This window comes from Limanda limanda, chromosome 1 (assembly GCF_963576545.1).
Source record: "Limanda limanda chromosome 1, fLimLim1.1, whole genome shotgun sequence".
In the NCBI taxonomy this organism is placed as follows: domain Eukaryota; kingdom Metazoa; phylum Chordata; class Actinopteri; order Pleuronectiformes; family Pleuronectidae; genus Limanda; species Limanda limanda.
Genome location: NC_083636.1, coordinates 38187812 through 38204400, shown reverse-complemented (window position 1 = coordinate 38204400; position 16589 = coordinate 38187812). Strand labels below are relative to the sequence as shown.

At 42.6% G+C, this 16589-nt stretch overlaps 1 protein-coding gene across 1 annotated transcript; it reads left to right on the top strand.

Annotated features, from left to right (window-relative positions):
* Positions 1–703: 703 nt before the first annotated feature.
* LOC133010831 (ras-GEF domain-containing family member 1B-B-like) lies at positions 704–16414 on the top strand. The gene is made up of 14 exons (XM_061078485.1): positions 704–896; positions 8688–9257; positions 9682–9804; positions 10224–10361; positions 10848–11063; positions 11422–11496; positions 12735–12827; positions 13008–13110; positions 13502–13581; positions 13717–13812; positions 13909–14004; positions 14487–14610; positions 14705–14777; positions 14884–16414. The coding sequence occupies exons 2-14, from the start codon at positions 8694–8696 to the stop codon at positions 14915–14917; spliced, it is 1815 nt and encodes a 604-aa protein (XP_060934468.1). The 5' UTR covers positions 704–896; positions 8688–8693; the 3' UTR covers positions 14918–16414.
* The last annotated feature ends 175 nt before the right edge of the window (positions 16415–16589 follow it).

Here is a 16589-nt window from a genome sequence, read left to right as displayed (position 1 = left end):
CTGGGTGAGCCTTCAAATGGAATAAAATCTAAAAAGATTTTCAGTCCAGTTTGGGCAACTGTAAAAAACATGGTGGCCTCCGAAGAGACGACCGGCTCCTGATGTAAATATGAATTATATTTAATAATAAAGGGTCCTACTCAGATAAAGAAAACCACAATAAATACAATTTAGATGAAACACCGATGGATCCCTTTCATCTAAATCTCACAGACTGGACCTGTAATAAAGTGATAATATGTCAGATATGATTTAGGTTTTGTTGTGGAGCTTTTAATCCAACAAGATCTTCAGGAATTACCCAAATTGAAGCAAATTTCAAGGCAGGTTGGAAAAAAGTGAATTTTAAGAAGCAGGAATAAATGTTTTCTAATCCAAAATATATATATATATATGTATAATTTAAATCATTATTCTGGCCTTAAATCATCAAACACACAGAAACAAGCCTCACCACAGATCAGGGGCTGCGGTTAGAAAAAAAAAACAAAAAAAAACGAACAAGAAGAAAAGAGAACTCTCGCCAGCCAATCAGAGCCGCCGACAATTTCGATTTTCCGACTCCTCCGCTGCGATTGGCCGCAGCCCCTCCCCGGAGGCGCCCGCCCCCTACGCTGTGATTGGCTGGTTTTCCCGGCTGCTTGCGAGTCATTTGAATACGTCCTTCGCTTTGTGGCTCTCTCACTTCACATCGTCTCCAACATGAAGGAGAGGAGACGAACAATGGAGCTGAGCTGAGATCCTGGTTTCTAATTCCCACTGAGCAGCTTCGTTCTGCAGCGGACACACAAAACTCCAGCCCCGGAAATATCACACCTCTGGAGAAGGAGCTGTTTTTGTGTGTTTGTTTCTTGTTTGTGTTGCATTTTTGGATCCTGAGCTGCATCGCATCAGAGGTGAGTTTATCGTGGTGTGGATCAGTGGGAGCTGAGATCATGCTTCATGGTCAGGAAATAAGTTTTTAAACTGGGTAGGAATATGTTATGTAACTCCAGATGTGTAATGAGGTCATAACAATAAACTTTGCAGAACTCAAAAATCATATTTTATCTCGTTTAAGATTCTTTCTGATTAAGCTTCTGCATATTAAATCTCTCTAAATGCTACTTTAAAGTCATTCAATCTCATGAAATCATAATAATAAATTTCAGAGACCTCAAAATAATGTATATTTCTTATAATCTAGGTGTTTAGATTCTTTATAATCAAGCTTTTGCAAACTTAATCCCTTAAATGCTATTTTATAGTCATCAAGTCATTATAATAAACTGTACAGAACTCAAAATGATGTTTATTCCACATAATGTAGGTGTTTAGAATCTTTATAATCAAGCTTTTGCACATTTAATCTATATAAATGCTATTTTAAAGTCATTAACTCACATTAAGTCATAGTAATAAACTGTTCAGAACTCAAAATGATGTTTATTCCATTTTATGTAGGTGTTTAGAATCTTTATAATCAAGCTTTTGCACATTTAATCTATTTAAATGCTATTTTTAAGTCATTCAATCACATGAATAAACTGTACAGAACTCAAAACGATGTTTATCTCGATTCAATTAAGTGCTAAGATTATTTTTAATTAAGCTTTTGAACATTTAATCTATTTAAATGCCATTTTAAAGTCATTCAATCACATTAGGTGACGATAATAAACTGTACAGAACTCAAAACGCTGTTTATTCCATGAAATGAGTTGTTTAGATTCTTTATAATTAAGCTTTTGAACCCTTCATTTGTATTGATTCTATTTAAAATTCATCGAACTCAAACGCTCGTGTTCATTCTTTGACAAACCGATGCAAAAAATATCCTCCTTCTGTCCCTCCTGTCTATTTTATCTTTCCACATGGCAACATTTGTTGTTGTTATTGTTTACCACCCATGTGAGTTATAATTAGTCTGGCTGTCATCCACAAACAAAACATGACTCACCAGCACCTGCGATGGGACTGTGGTTTGCACAGCATGGCTTTCTCACAGTCAGCTTTTACTTTTTACTGGGTTCTGACTCAGTTTGGAGGCTCATAATGTAGACCAGGCATGCTGTGTGTAAGAGAGAGTGTGTGTGTGTGTGTGTGTGGGTATGAGAGAGAATAACAGATTGTGTGCGTGTGTCTGTAGGGGAAAGAAAAAAGAATGAGAGACATTCTGTGTGTACTTCTGCCCAAACAGGCTTTGAGAAAAAAGGCTTGAATCATCTCTTTGTTTGTCCACCTTCTCTTTCCTCTTCTGTTTAAAAATAAACCTGCTTCCTTCAACTTGCAGGAACACACGCCCCAGTTCACCTCACCAGTCAGGCTGCTTGAATTAAAGTCAAATTAAATGGTTAAACTCATTTAATAATTAACACAAACTCAGTCAGGGAAGGCACAAGCAACGATTTGGGACGTGAGCTGCTCTGAAAACATTCAAATCCACTTGTTCTAGGGCTCAAATCTACTTAGTCCAGCTTAATTTTCAGTACGAATCGAACTGTGTGACATACAGATGTGAGATCTGTGGGTTTATAGATATAAAAATGTGTGTGTGGGCGAACGAGAGAGGGAGAGAAAAGCCCCTGCACCAGCTTAGGTTTATTATATCCCTACAGCAGAGGAGATAATTTGTCTTTATCCTTTCTGTCTCTGGGTTAATACTGTACTAGCCTACCAGATCATAGCAGGGACAGGTGTGTGTGTGTGTGTGTGTGTGTCTGTGTGTGTCTGTGTGTGTGTTTCTACTCGTTTTTGTTTCCTCTTCAGGATATTTTCCGGCATAAACACTGACCTTTTCAGAACCAGTCGACCTCATGGGGACCAAAGCCTGCTCCTAATAAGTCAAAATGTCATTTCTGAGGTTAGGGTTAGGTTTAGTGTGTCTGTCTGTGTGTGTGTGTGTGTGTGTGTGTGTGTGTGTGTGTGTGTGTGCGCGCCTCTCTGCACTTACAACCCTGCTTTTGTAAAGCCTACACTCACACTTGAATGCTGTGTGTGTGTGTTTGTATGGGGTGGGGGAGGCCCGGCAGTGGATGTGAATTGTATCCCTCATATCTCTCCCTTCCATCTGAGTCAGGTGTGTTTCCGGCTCTGTTTGCCCGTTTATCAGATTGAGCTGCAGGTGCAGTGGGTTTCTTTCTTTTTTACGCTCATCATCAGGTCCCCGGGGGCGTCTGGTGTCTGAACTTATCTGACCCGGACGCTTACTCGAGCGCGACCACGGAGCAGTTCACTGGAGCCCTGTGATGTCTCCTCGCACTGCGGTGTGGGTCGGTTTGATCAGGTGATGGCGGCGCTTGAAGTCTGGTGATTGCTGTTGCCGAGAGGATGAGGAACTGTGGTGAAGTTTGGGAAGGGAAAAGCAAAGTAAAGCGGGAAAACAATCTCACAACATTGTGGATTATGGGTGTGACATGGTGGAAGGAGCTTTGCATGCTTGGACAGCCAAGTAGAACAAAATAACATCTGGACTGATGCTCGTTTTCGGCTGTTTATTCATACATATATAACCAGTATGAACACAACAGAAGAAGATGCATCCCGTGTCAGATTTGTTGGTTCTGCTTCAAAAATTAAAAGAAAGGAAAAACCAAACATAAGCACATCCTGGATTTAACCTCACCGCACTCTGTATCTTTTACACATCTGAAATATTCGACATCCTTCTTATGTCCCTGATTTTGAATATAAACATTCTTTACACCGGAATTTTCTTGCACAGACCATTTGAAGAGATCTGTATCAGATTCTCTGGCAGATCTAGGGATTTCATGGATAAGGGATCAGAAAGGGTTAATGCAGAGGGGAGGCCAGTGTGACATTTCCTCTTAGAAGAGCAGGGGTGGGTCTTTTGACTTTTCCTCAGCATGGATTTGTATTTGGAATTGCATCAAAAAGCTTTTCTGCGAGCACTGGGTAATGAAGGTGTTTTTCGGTTGCAGCTTGTTTCCAGTTCGCTAATTCTGTGACTGTTTACGTAGCAGTTCTTAATTCAAAATTAGGGATTTGCTGTATTTTCACAATTTTCTTTACTGTTTTCAGATATTTGAGGGAGAGTCTCATACTTTAATTCTAAGCAAGACTCCAATCAAAATATTGTTACTGCTTTGGAGGACCTTGCTTTTTAATAAAAAGGAAATGTGATAAAGTGAAGATAGAAGCCAGCGAGCTGTGAGGTCGCTCTCTTTAAAGAGTTCACTTCTGTACGTGTAAGACTGTTTAATTTGGAGCTTCGACAAAACCGCGAGTAAGTGATACTCGCACAGCCCGGACTTTAACCTCGTATATTATCAGGAATAAGTCTCTCACTTGCACGCTGCCTCTTACTGACACTCCTTACCTGCTGGTTGTTATTAGTGTCAAAGTGCGTCAGGTATAAAGATAGCACGGAATTGCATTGGCCTTTTAATGACTCTGAAATAGTTTTACAGGTGCAGGGTGTATACCTGATGAGTTTTTATCTGACACCACGTGTTCGCTCTGTGATAAATTACTCTGAACATTGCGCCAGTGGCCTCATCTGTGTTTGTGGCACGTAGTTGGAGCTTCGTTGGAACTGGTTAAAGTTTCATCAGGGCGAATATCTATAAGACGAATCAGTCAATCAACATCCTAAGTGCTTCACACAGGGTTCCTACGGTCATGGAAAACCTGATAAAGTCATGGAATTGTTAAATGTTTATTTCCAGGCCTGGAAAAGTCATGGAAAACAATAAAACCCCAAAAGTTTTGGAAAAGTCATGGAAATTTGTTATATTCATATTTTCATGTCGTTCACTTACGCTGAGTTTTAAATAATTCACATGCTTTTAAAGAAATACGTTCAAAATATAAGCAGGCATACTTCGGTTTGTGTCATTTAAGGTATACTGTATGCCTAGGAATTCTCATTGTTAGTTTAAATACTACATTTCGTCACTTTTTCACGTACACACCGAGATTTCACAAAATGTTGGGTCATGGAAATTTGGCTCAAAGTTATTCAAGGTCATGGAAAAGTCATGGAAATCCATTGGTCAAAATGTGTATGAACCCTGTGCACAGCTACTTCAGGTGACTTTGCTGCAACATGAAAATACAACAACACTGAAATATGTTCTAAACACTCCCTGATTTAAGTCTTCAAATTTGTTTAGGCGACACAGAAAAGGAAGCTTTGCCTACAAATCTTCTCTTGTGTCTCTCGGCTCCTGCTGTAGTGAACCATCGGGGGGTTTCAGCACCGGCTATTGTTTGTTTGGCGAGTACGTAGATGCTTGCTGGGATCAAACAGGACAATTAAGAAGGACTGTGTGATTGCACTGTCTTGCTGTACTCCACCTTTTACTGCATGAAGCGTAAAGTCTAATGTGGCAGCTGCTGCCCTTCAGCCGTGTGCAGTAACTTCTGCTTGTGTCAATATGTGAGTTTCGACGTATGCCTGCTCCTTTTTTTCCAAAGACGTCCGCTGCACTCATAAAGACGTAAAAACAAAAACAGGGTTAGATTCATGACGCCGCGCTGACGCTCGACGTTATAATGAGAGCTCATACCTCACAGGACAAAACGAGAAAGTCTGCTCTTCTGGTTTGACTGATGTGAAAAGGATCCCGGCCCTCGGTTCACGCCGAGTCAGGGCGTCACACGGCCCCGACGGTGGAGAAAAGCGAGTGTGTGAAAGCTGCTGTGTGTGTCTGATCTGCTGTGAGCTGCTCTGATCTCTTCCTGGGGGTCTTTGTGCGGTTGTTAATGCCATGACAGGATAGATAATACCTCCATTGTTGAAGACCTCCCCCTCGCTCGCACCCCCCTCCTGTTGTAACTAGCCTCAGAAAGGCTCGGTGCACCTTTAACAACCACATTGTGCGATTCAGAGAAAGAGTCTAAAGTCGTAGCCTTAAGGGTGAAAAGAGTTTGGCTGTTTTTTCAGCTCCGGAACGAGGTTGGTCTTCTGGAAACCTGCAGGGATCCGACATGGGAGCAACTGCAAAACGAATGGATGAACACCAGCGCTGCCCCCAATTCATTTATTCTTGTCAGATTGAAAATAATAATAAAAAAGCCTCTAAAGAAGCATGCAAATTTTTATTATGCACTAAAACAAAGGCTGCATTCATTTGCAGTAGGACATTTGAAAACTGTCACCTCTGAAAACCAGACTGACGCAGTTTGGACAAAATTCACTGGTTTACAGCCCATGATATTTGCCTGCAGCTCCATTAGCCTCAACCTCTGATGAACCCGGCTGTGACATGTAGGTCTAACACACACACACACTTCAGTTTCCTTGGTTAACACAGGAGAACACTGTCTGTTGTGTTGCATCCACACTGATGTGGCGTTAAGGGGGAACTGTGCATTGTTCCTTTTTATTGTTTTAATAAGTTCAAACCCTTGCACACGTGAAACTGTATCCGTGTGGATTTTGTTGCTGCAGCGTTAAAAAACAAAACGGAACACTTCTCTTCCTCTTCCTGTGTTTTTCGATCGCCACATCAAACCTCTCCACGGGGCTCCGATCGGCAAAGTTTACAAACAAGAGAATGTAAACAATGTGTTCAATATGAAATTATGCTCCCAACGTCATCATTAAGCCGCCCGCAGCGAGTCCAACCTATGATTTTAGAAAGAGTACAATTTCAGTGGTGCGGCTTGGAGGAACCACAGCTATCCTTAAGGGTCAACTCTTCAGGAAGTGCAGTCTGGGAAAAAACCGAGGCTGGGTTTTGTATTTCTAGACGTGTTTTCCTCTTGTGAAAGAGTCACCTCTGACTGCAAACACAGGCAAAACAGAGTCCACCCAAACTGGGAGGGGGGGTGAATATCGCTTAGTAAATCCTTATCTGGACTTGACCACCAGAGCTGCGCTTTTGCCAGATTAGGAATCGTAAACTCTAGGAAGGTAAAGCCACTGTAATCTTTTTATTTCTTAACCGAGTTAGAAGGAGAGCAGCCGGCTGAGATCACGGAGTTCAGACGACTGGCCTGGCTCACACTGGCACCACGCCATGAGCTGTGGTGTGCGAGGGTGTACCAGTGTGTCGCTCAAACCATCATTTGTTTATGTGTGACGTGTGTGTGTGTGTGTTTGGATTATACCTTCGCAGGGCTCGGCGCCATGGTGGACAAGGGTGTGTGTGTGTGTGTGTGTGTGTGTAAGATGTTGGCTCAGGCAGACACTCCTCTGCTGGAGCTGTGACGGACAAAACAAAAGTCTGCCGGATTCCTGCAGGGTTCAGTTCTCTGGCACAGTGTAACGTGCATGTGCATACGTCGCTGTGTGAGGCATTTGCATGTGTGTGCATGTGCGTGTGTGTGTGGGTGTGTGTGGCTAGATTTACACTGGCATGTGGTTGCAAGGCAGACAACAGTAGCAGGATAACGATGGCTCCAGAGTTAAAGCACGCCTTGGTGCGGCTCTGGGATCAGCTTACCAACCTCAGATCCAATTATCTTAACCATTAAGACAAAGAATCATTGGCGTCCTGAGATCATCCATCTGTCGGCCTTGTTGTTCTTCCCCCCCCCACCCTCCTTCTTGCCGCCGTTTTCCAACAAGTTTGTTTCAAGAATGTGGCAAAAGATGCAATAAAGCAGAACATGGTGGAAAAACGGAATCCACCAGTGAATATCTTTTTTCTTTTTTTAGGGGGGCTGGGGAGAAAGTGAATTTCACGGAGGTATATTACAACAGATCAAAGCCAAAACAGTAAACATAGGAGGGGTAACATTATGTGATTAAGTGTGGTTATTCTCGCAGACATCTCTAAGTCTCTGCTTTGCGTGATGGAGGGCGGAGCCGACTGAGTCACACGCACACGACACTACAAACACAGTAGTAAAAACTATTGAGGCGTCTCTACTTGATCAACAACAGTCAAAGTGCAGCAGAGTGATTTGCAATGTTGACTAAAACACAGTGAGACAGAAGAAGCTCCTTCAACAACAGAGTTAATATTGACGTTTCACTGTTGTTGTACCATAATTAAAGCTCATAGTGATATCCTGTCATTTATCATGATTATTCTGTAGTTTTCACCATATTCATCGTGTGGATTTGCATCTTTTTAAGTTTAAATTCATACATTTTGGTTTTGGACTTTATTGAATACTTTATTGATTCATTATCCACCAAACCATCATCAAATAATTAATCAGAAAGGAATATAAACTATTATCATCAGTTAGTTCACATCTCCTCTAGGATGGGATCTGATTGAACCGACTCTGAGACCTTGTGAATTTGTTGATTCTTCTTCTCTCCCCTCATCTTCATCTTCGTCTTCTTAGGCTTTGTTTTCTTCTTACTGGCCTTACCTTATTTGTTGTCTCCTTCTCCTCCTTCTCCTCCTTCTCCTTCTTCTAGTCCTTCTCGTCCCTCTCGTCCTCCTCCTTCTTCTCCTTCTCTTGCTGCATTTGATCAGTGGTTTATAACTTGTGGGCCGACACCACCTGAACAGCACTTACGAGAGGAATCAGAGGGTCCAAGACTCAGATATGAAGGGATAGATGATCACAAAACAGGAAACAAAAACCAAAAATATGTTTTGCTTTTTATGAAATATTAAAAATACAAATTTTAGGGACACATATCAAAAAAGTGCTTAACAACACTTGTTATTTGACTTTTGTACTTTTTGGATTAATATTTATGCCATGTTTGCTATATGTAGTTTCTCAGAATCATGATACAAAATAACCTCGTCCTCCTTGTGTCTTTCCTGCAGCTCACCATGCCTCCCACGACTCCGTATGCCGGTAAGTTCGGCTCCTGTTCGCTGTACAGCAACAACAACAACAACCCGCAGCCTCACAGCCCGTACCGCAACGGCACCGCCTCCAAACCGGCCAAGGAGAACATCTACAACAGCGCCTATTCGGGCTCAGAGAACCCCTACGACATCCCCCAGCCTCACGGTTGCTACCGCAGCTCCTCCGTCACCTCCGTGAAGGCGAAGGAGCATCAGTACAACAGCCACTACGCCGTTTCGGAGAACCCGTACTCCCCCCCGCCGCCTCGCAGCCCCCGGCAGCACAGCAGCTCCTGCCCGGGCCGCGCATACCGCCACACCACCACCAGCACAAGCAGTGGCAGCGGCAGCGGTGGCAGCGGCGGCAGCAGCAGCGAGCAGTCCTGCCGTAACAACAACAACGTCGCGGCAGGGAAAGCCCGACTTCACGGACATGGCATCACCGCTAGCTACGGGGAGATGTGTTACCATGACAACAGTTTGGTGTCAGCATCTCTTGAGGCTCTGATTCAGCATCTGGTTCCCACAGTGGACTACTACCCTGATGTAAGTATGAGTAAATATACTCTCTGCATTTTTTTTTAGGGCTGGGCAAGTTAACTCGTTTCAATCGAGTTAACTCAAGTGATGAGTTAACTCGATTAATTATTTTATCTCGCTTTAACTCAGGTTTGATTATTTATTGTTTTATTGTGAAAGTCAGGCTTTTATTTTGTGAAAGTCTGTTGCTGACTGCTGCAGAACAGGAAAAAAGAAAATAATTGGCGGATAAACAATCGAGTTAACTCATCACTTGAGTTAACTCGATTAAAACGAGTTAACTTGCCCAGCCCTAATTTTTTTTAAAGGGAAGTTCGTGACCTTTTCCTAGTGTTTGTAAACTGATTAAATCCGTCCGAGCTAAAGATGTCCGCCGTCCTGACCCCGTCGACCTTTGTCGCCCCGTGTTGTTTTGTCTCCTCGTCATTAGAGATCATATGTGTTCACCTTCCTGCTGAGCTCACGCCTCTTCCTGCATCCGTACGAGCTCATGACGCGGGTTTGCCACCTGTGTGTGGAGCAGCAGCGGTCCGGAGACGCCCTGCTGGACAAGGTGGGAGGATTACTCACTCACACGGTTATAATTATTTCTCCACATTTCACTCTGTCTCACCCACGTAAACTCACACCCACTGTAACAATGTCACACTCTCACCCACACAAGCCTTTGTCAGCTCTTCTCTGGGAGGAGATATTTATCGACCGTTTCATAAGCAAAGCCGGTCCAGAGACGGACAGATGGGACTCAACCTGACACGGGGGAAATAAAAGTGAAAGGAACACATTTAATGGGAACAATAAAGTAAACAAATGAACAAATAACAGACGCATTTAGTCTCAGAGACAAACAGCGACAGCGAGGTCGAGAAGAGTTTGTCCCAAGACAGATTACATCCATAAATTCTCTGATTGATTTAACGTGTTCTTCCTTCACCCTTAACGTGCCGTGTCATGATCCTTTTCTTTTTTTAGATCCGTTTCCGTGAGGTGGCGCCCAAGCTGGTGCAGCTGCTGACCGAATGGACGGAGACATTTCCGTACGACTTCAGGGACGAGAGGATGATGCGCTGCCTGAAGGACATGACGCACCACGTGGCTCGAGGCGACGAGGTGAGTGTCACGTATGATTAATACTGAATGTCGTGACGAACAACCCACCTTGGGACACTTGACCAAGATGAACAAAGATGACTGTAGTGGCCCATTGTTGCGATGAACCCACCTACGCACAGTGACCCTTACCCATCTTGAAAGCCACTTCAAACATGGCCGAGAAATGCGTCCTTCCGTTCCCTGAGCAACAAAAGATCCAGTGGGTGGATTCATTGTGCGATGGTGACAAAGCTAACGAGCTAGCTACGCGGATGGATGAACTGCAGTGAGTGAGGCCATTCAAACCAGCTAATCCAACCAATAGGAAATCCCCCATAGACTAGACCAGACCATCTCATTTCGGATTCCTCAGTCTACAGAGGTTGCAGCTCCTTGATTGGGACACAGCTTTTGTCTTATTTACTTTCTATGGCTGCCGAGCGTCTAGGAATCAGGAAATCTGAATGATTCTTGTTGTTAAGTCATCTTGTGTGGTGCTTCCAGTACTCCTGGCGAGCGATGCAGCAGATGACCCAGCGGCTGATCAAACGCCTGTCAGCGCTCGGCCAGTACGAGGAGGCCGTGGCTGCGCTCAACGCCGTGGCCTTGGAGCGGCCCGCCTCCCTGAAGAGCAAACAGGCGTCGGGTCAGAAGAGCGACGTGATGAGCGTGTGCGACGACCCCTTCATCCTCGCCCAGCAGCTCACACACATCGAACTGGTGAGAACCTGGTCCTGACCTAATTATTATACTTTTGTGCATCAAAGAAACAATGAAGTTTCGTAGTTTTTTCTGTTTCCTGCTTGTTTGTTGACATAAAATGTCAGTTTTCTGTCTGTTTTTATATCTTAGTTTTATTATGTTCATCAAATACATTTGTTTGTATGCTGATGAATATAGAAAGTTGACCTCCTTGAAATTACAATGTTATTTTATACATGAGTAAGGATAAAAGTCTTTTAGTGTCCCTTCCCTTCCTGAGCTCCATGCTCCCTCGTCCTCTCTGTCCTGGTCTCTATCTCGTTTATTACTGTTCCTGTTGTCCTGATTGTTTTCTGCTCCCGTCCTCTGCCTCCAGGACAGACTGAGTTTTATCGGTCCTGAGGAGTTCATCCAGACGTTCGCCATGAAGGATCCTCTAGAGAACCATAAGGTACAATTCAGTTAGAATGCACAGACACCAATTATCGTCTCTATCCGCTTGTTCTTGGAAGCTGCAACTCAGCGATATTTATCTCTTGCACAATCACAACCCTGCAAATACACTCGACTGTTGTTTGCTTGTTTGCTTTATTCTTTCTAGAATTGTACGCTGCTGACTAAAAGGTTTTCTAAACGATTAAAGCTTTCTTTCAAACTATAAAGTTGATTTCACGATGTCTTCAAAATTAAATTAACTAATTAGGGTCATAAATTAGCAGATGAATCTAACCACACAGCTACAGCTCGCCACATATATGCTACATATACAGTTTTCATGTGTAAAGTCGGCTTAGGAACATTGGATCCTGTTTACAATTATCTGCAGCAAAGCAAGGATACAGTCAGTCTTTATTATTTTGATCAAGTGTCTTTTAAATTTTTGGCTCTGCTTTGAGCATCATTTGCGGTCCCTTTCACTTTAACTTAATTTGCCTGAGAAACCACATGAAAGATCCCTCTGGCAGATAAAATGTGAATTTGTTCAGTGTTTTTTATTCTTTTTGAAAATTCAGCTTTTGAAAATGCATCAAACACAGCATGAAAGAGCCATTCTGCGTCCGTCTAAGTGTATCTGAAGGGCACTTTGCCTCCTAAGTGGCCCAGTGAGTCAGCTGAAGGGTTGATTTCAATCAGCGCGGCTGAGAATAGGCTTTCAGCCGGTGTTTGTGACTGCGCTCCATCTCAGGCTCTCACCGGTGCTGCGTCGGTTATGTAAGCCCTGTTTTTCTATGAAAGAGCGGTTGAGTCAGCGTAAGGGTCCTGAAGTGTAGAAGGGAAGTTTGAGTGGAGTGGGCTGCTGTTGTGTAAGCATTTAACAGAGCCATGAATCTTCTGGATTACGTCATCACAGCCAGGTCAAGTTTATTTATACAGAGCTCTTATGTTCATTTATGAGAAAAAAATTGTGCCTCCGGCAAATAGGTCTGCCACAGAGTGTTTCAGAGAATAGACCCAGAGCAGAGCCTGATGTAAATTAGATGAAAATAACAACTGACACGTCACAGACGCAGATCCAGAGGCTGAAGGTGCATCTGCAACGGAAATTACACAGTAGCAGCAAACCGTTCCCCTCATATTGCTATTTTAAAACATTGGTTATAAGGCTGTTCCGACAATTACAATCCATAATTATGTTTTCATAAAAATCCAAAAACAATCTGATCATGTTTTTCTTATCTGTTTTTCCAGGGTTTCTTTCGAAAGCGTAAAACCAGTAACCTGGAGGCCTACGTCAACTGGTTCAACAGACTGAGTTACCTGGTGGCCACTGAGATCTGTATGGTACGTAGTTGTATTTTATATTGTTCAAATTAAGATGTAGGTTTTACTTTCTTCAACTATACTTCCTTTTTACAGCATCTTTTTGTCAAAGATTGTATTTCCCTTTGAACTGAAGCTGAAATATTACAACATGTTAGACGACAGCTCTGATTGACTTCCTGTCATGTGCTCTCATCACAGCCGGTGAAGAAGAAACACCGAGCGCGGATCATCGAGTTCTTCATCGACGTGGCTCAGGAGTGTTTCAACATCGGCAACTTCAACTCCCTCATGGCCATCATCAGTGAGTACACCAATAAACAACACATAATTAAAGGCAGACAACAGAAAAGTGTTTGAGTGACAGGTGGTTTCTGGGAGATGCAGTGCAGAGTTCATCAATTTCACATTAAATGAAGTAAAAAGTATGAATCCTGCAGGATGTCACACAGATCCCATGGAAGTAAACCAGTTTGTCACAGCTTATTGTTGAATAGAAGCCAGTGTAGTTAAACTGCAGCTCCCATCACTTCCTTGTTGAGTAGCCAATAAATCAAAATGAATGATGCCAATAAACACGGTGCCAGCTGCAGTTTAATCGGGTAGAGATACTGAAAGCTTGGAGCAGTTCTGCTCAGTTTCTCAGGTTTGTCTCTATAAATAATTCACTCATCTCATCTCATCTCTTCTCTCAGCTGGGATGAACATGAGTCCTATTGCCAGACTGAAGAAAACCTGGGGTAAAGTCAACATGGACAAATTTGAAATCCTGGAGGTGAGTAAAAAAAAACCCTGCATGTTTACACCTGTGACTCACAGGAGCATGTTTTTGTAGGAAGGTTTTGTTCATATCAGTGCCTGGGTCCATGTGCTTGTTTGCTGAATGTCTCCTCTGTCTCACCTCATTCAGCATCAGATGGACCCGTCCAGTAACTTCACTAACTATCGCACTGCGCTCCGCGGCGCCACCCAGAGGTCGGAGACGGCTCACAGCAGCCAGGAGAAGGTGAGCGAGCACACAGGCTTGATCCATGAAGTAAAGAAATGTAACAATTTGTAAAAAGACAAATCTAAAAACAAGTGTTTTTTCTTTTTCCTCCAGATCGTGATTCCTTTCTTCAGTCTGCTCATTAAAGACATCTACTTCCTGAACGAAGGCTGTGCCAGCCGGCTCACCAACGGACACATCAACTTTGAGGTCAGCTCACAGTTTTGATTATTTGTCCCTAAATGTTAATTCATTAAATTGATTGCTGGATCAAATACAGAAGAGAACAAAGCAGTGTTTAAAGCTCATGTAAACACAGTAATATTTGATTCCTTCACTGTAAAAGTATGAGCAGAGGCCTTTACATGTAATGCAGTAATGCCCCCTGGTGGACCATGGTGTCGATCATTGTTATTTATATTACTATGTTTAACTTTATTGACATTTTGCTGTCTTTGTATATTCATTTTAGGAACTTTCTAAAATCTGTTATTAGCTCAACTTTCTTACATTGTGTTCTATCATTGAACACTTTGATTTTCATAAGACTCAAAATCTGTAATCTTTAATAAATGTTTCACATCCTGTGTTTTATCACTTGTAAACCACATTGATTAGTTTCAAAGGTACTATATTAATAAGTTTGATTGAATGATTGAATATTAATCCAGTCTGTCATTTTGTCTCAACAGAAACTGTGGGAGCTGGCGAAGCAGGTGAGCGAGTTCCTGGTTTGGCGTCAGGTGGTTTGTCCGTTCGACAGAGACCGACGGATCCTCCAGTATCTCGTCACCACGCCGGTTTTCAGCGAAGACGGTGAGTGTCCAGTCTTCTCCTCGTACATGCATCACTCAGCAGTCTGGTGAAGTCTGAAGGTTTAAACTCACTTTGTCTTGTTTCTTTGCTGCAGAGCTGCATCTGGCCTCGTATGAGAGCGAAGGACCGGAGAACCACATGGAGAAGGACAGTCGCAGGTCTCTCAGGTGAGTGTAGACACTTGATCACATCAAAACCATCAAACCACTTGAACCACAGCTTAAAATAAATGAATCAACCTTTAATACTTGTTATTTGTGTTCTATTGTCCAGATCTTCTCTTTCGCATCGCGAGAACCGGTCCTAGGAGAAGGATCTCATGTGCACTACAGACTGTAAATAACGAGGATTTTATTTCTAAAGCTACAAGTTCCTCAATGTATCTTACAGACACGACAGTGCAGGACAAACAAATGCAGCCGCGCCCACAATCGTATCGATGACCAGAGCATTATCTGGGCTTTGAGATCACAAGGAGCATAAATGAGTTCTGAACAGTTTTTGGTATTTCGTTGCCAAAGGACCTCAGTGCTGCGGTTATTATTACAACCATCTGTCCTGTGAAACTATTGATTCCCCAGAAGAGCTCAGATTACTGATGTGTCTCACCCACCGTGCTTCTTCCTCCTCCTCCTCTTCCTCCTCCTCCTCCTCATCATCATCAGCTCTGTGTGAGGCACTTACAGGACGTCAGGTGACTCCTGAGGTCATCAAACAGGCTCAGATTTTGTTTTTATCTTCAGCGGAACTCCATCTTGGCAACAACAGCCTCACGGGAGTCCTTGAACCACATCAGCTACAACATTAGCACTGCTTCTCTGTGGAAGTGGCTGGAGCTCAGTCAGAAACCACAGAGAGGAGAGAGATCCACCCGGAACATCCATGTGTATTATAAACAACTCGCTGAAAGTGTTGTTGCTGCTTGTTTTCTTGTCGAGTGCTTGATTCTGATGCATAGCGAGCACACGACACAGGTTTACAGCTGGTTCTCATGAAGCAATTCCATCTAATTTGAACACATAATGCAAGACAATACATCAATTTACTATAAATAAGTATAAATAAAACCAAAACACAAATGCAACAGAATATATGGAACTTTAACGAAGAAAAATACACATAAGTGCTTCTTTTCTGCATTTATATTATTCGTAAACTAAAAGTTTTCATATTTTCACATAAACACAAATATCCATGAGTCTGTTACAGACTCATGTCGGCTAGTTTCTATCTTTCAGGCTCTAAATTCTAGATTTGCTGTTTTTAATATTTTGTGATGTGGGCACTTTTACTCCATGTCGGTGATGCAAAGTTGTGACGGCAACATCGTGATAATCATGCAACTTAAATCAAATGCACTTCAGTGTGGTCCTGTGTGTTGTATTATAGGATTTGGTGACTCCTATTTCGAGGCGTCGCTCTTTACAGTATTACGTTGTATTTTTGTATAAGAAGGTTTTCTCTTCACGTATTTTCTCTGAGGTGTCACTGTGAGCTTGTTGCTGGTTGGCTGGCTCCATGTGGCTAAGCTATTTTTGTTAATATCACAAGTTCATGTTTGGCATAGAAGCGTTTTGGGTCTGAAACTGATGTGTGTGTGTGTGTGTGAGTGTGTGTGTGGGTGTGTGTGTGTGTAGCTTGAATACTAGAAGCTCATCCTCCACTTCATCTCATCTGTGATCATGTGTTTTTTAAAATCTGCCTGTGTGAAAGTGATGCTACAGTACAAATATTTTTACGTTTAAAAAAAAGAAGCTCTTTATGTGTCGTATATTTTATAAAGTGTTTCTCATGTATGCTTTTTTCAATCTTGTTGTGTTTTTTGTCATGTATGATCTGTGTCGCCCGGTCAGGGTTCTTGTACTGAAGGCCTTTGTGAAAAAAGAATTCTATTTTTTCTTTCAAATAAACAAAATACCTGAAAAAAACTAAACATAATTTTGGTTTTAACTGATACAGAAACCCGAGTTGGTAGGTAA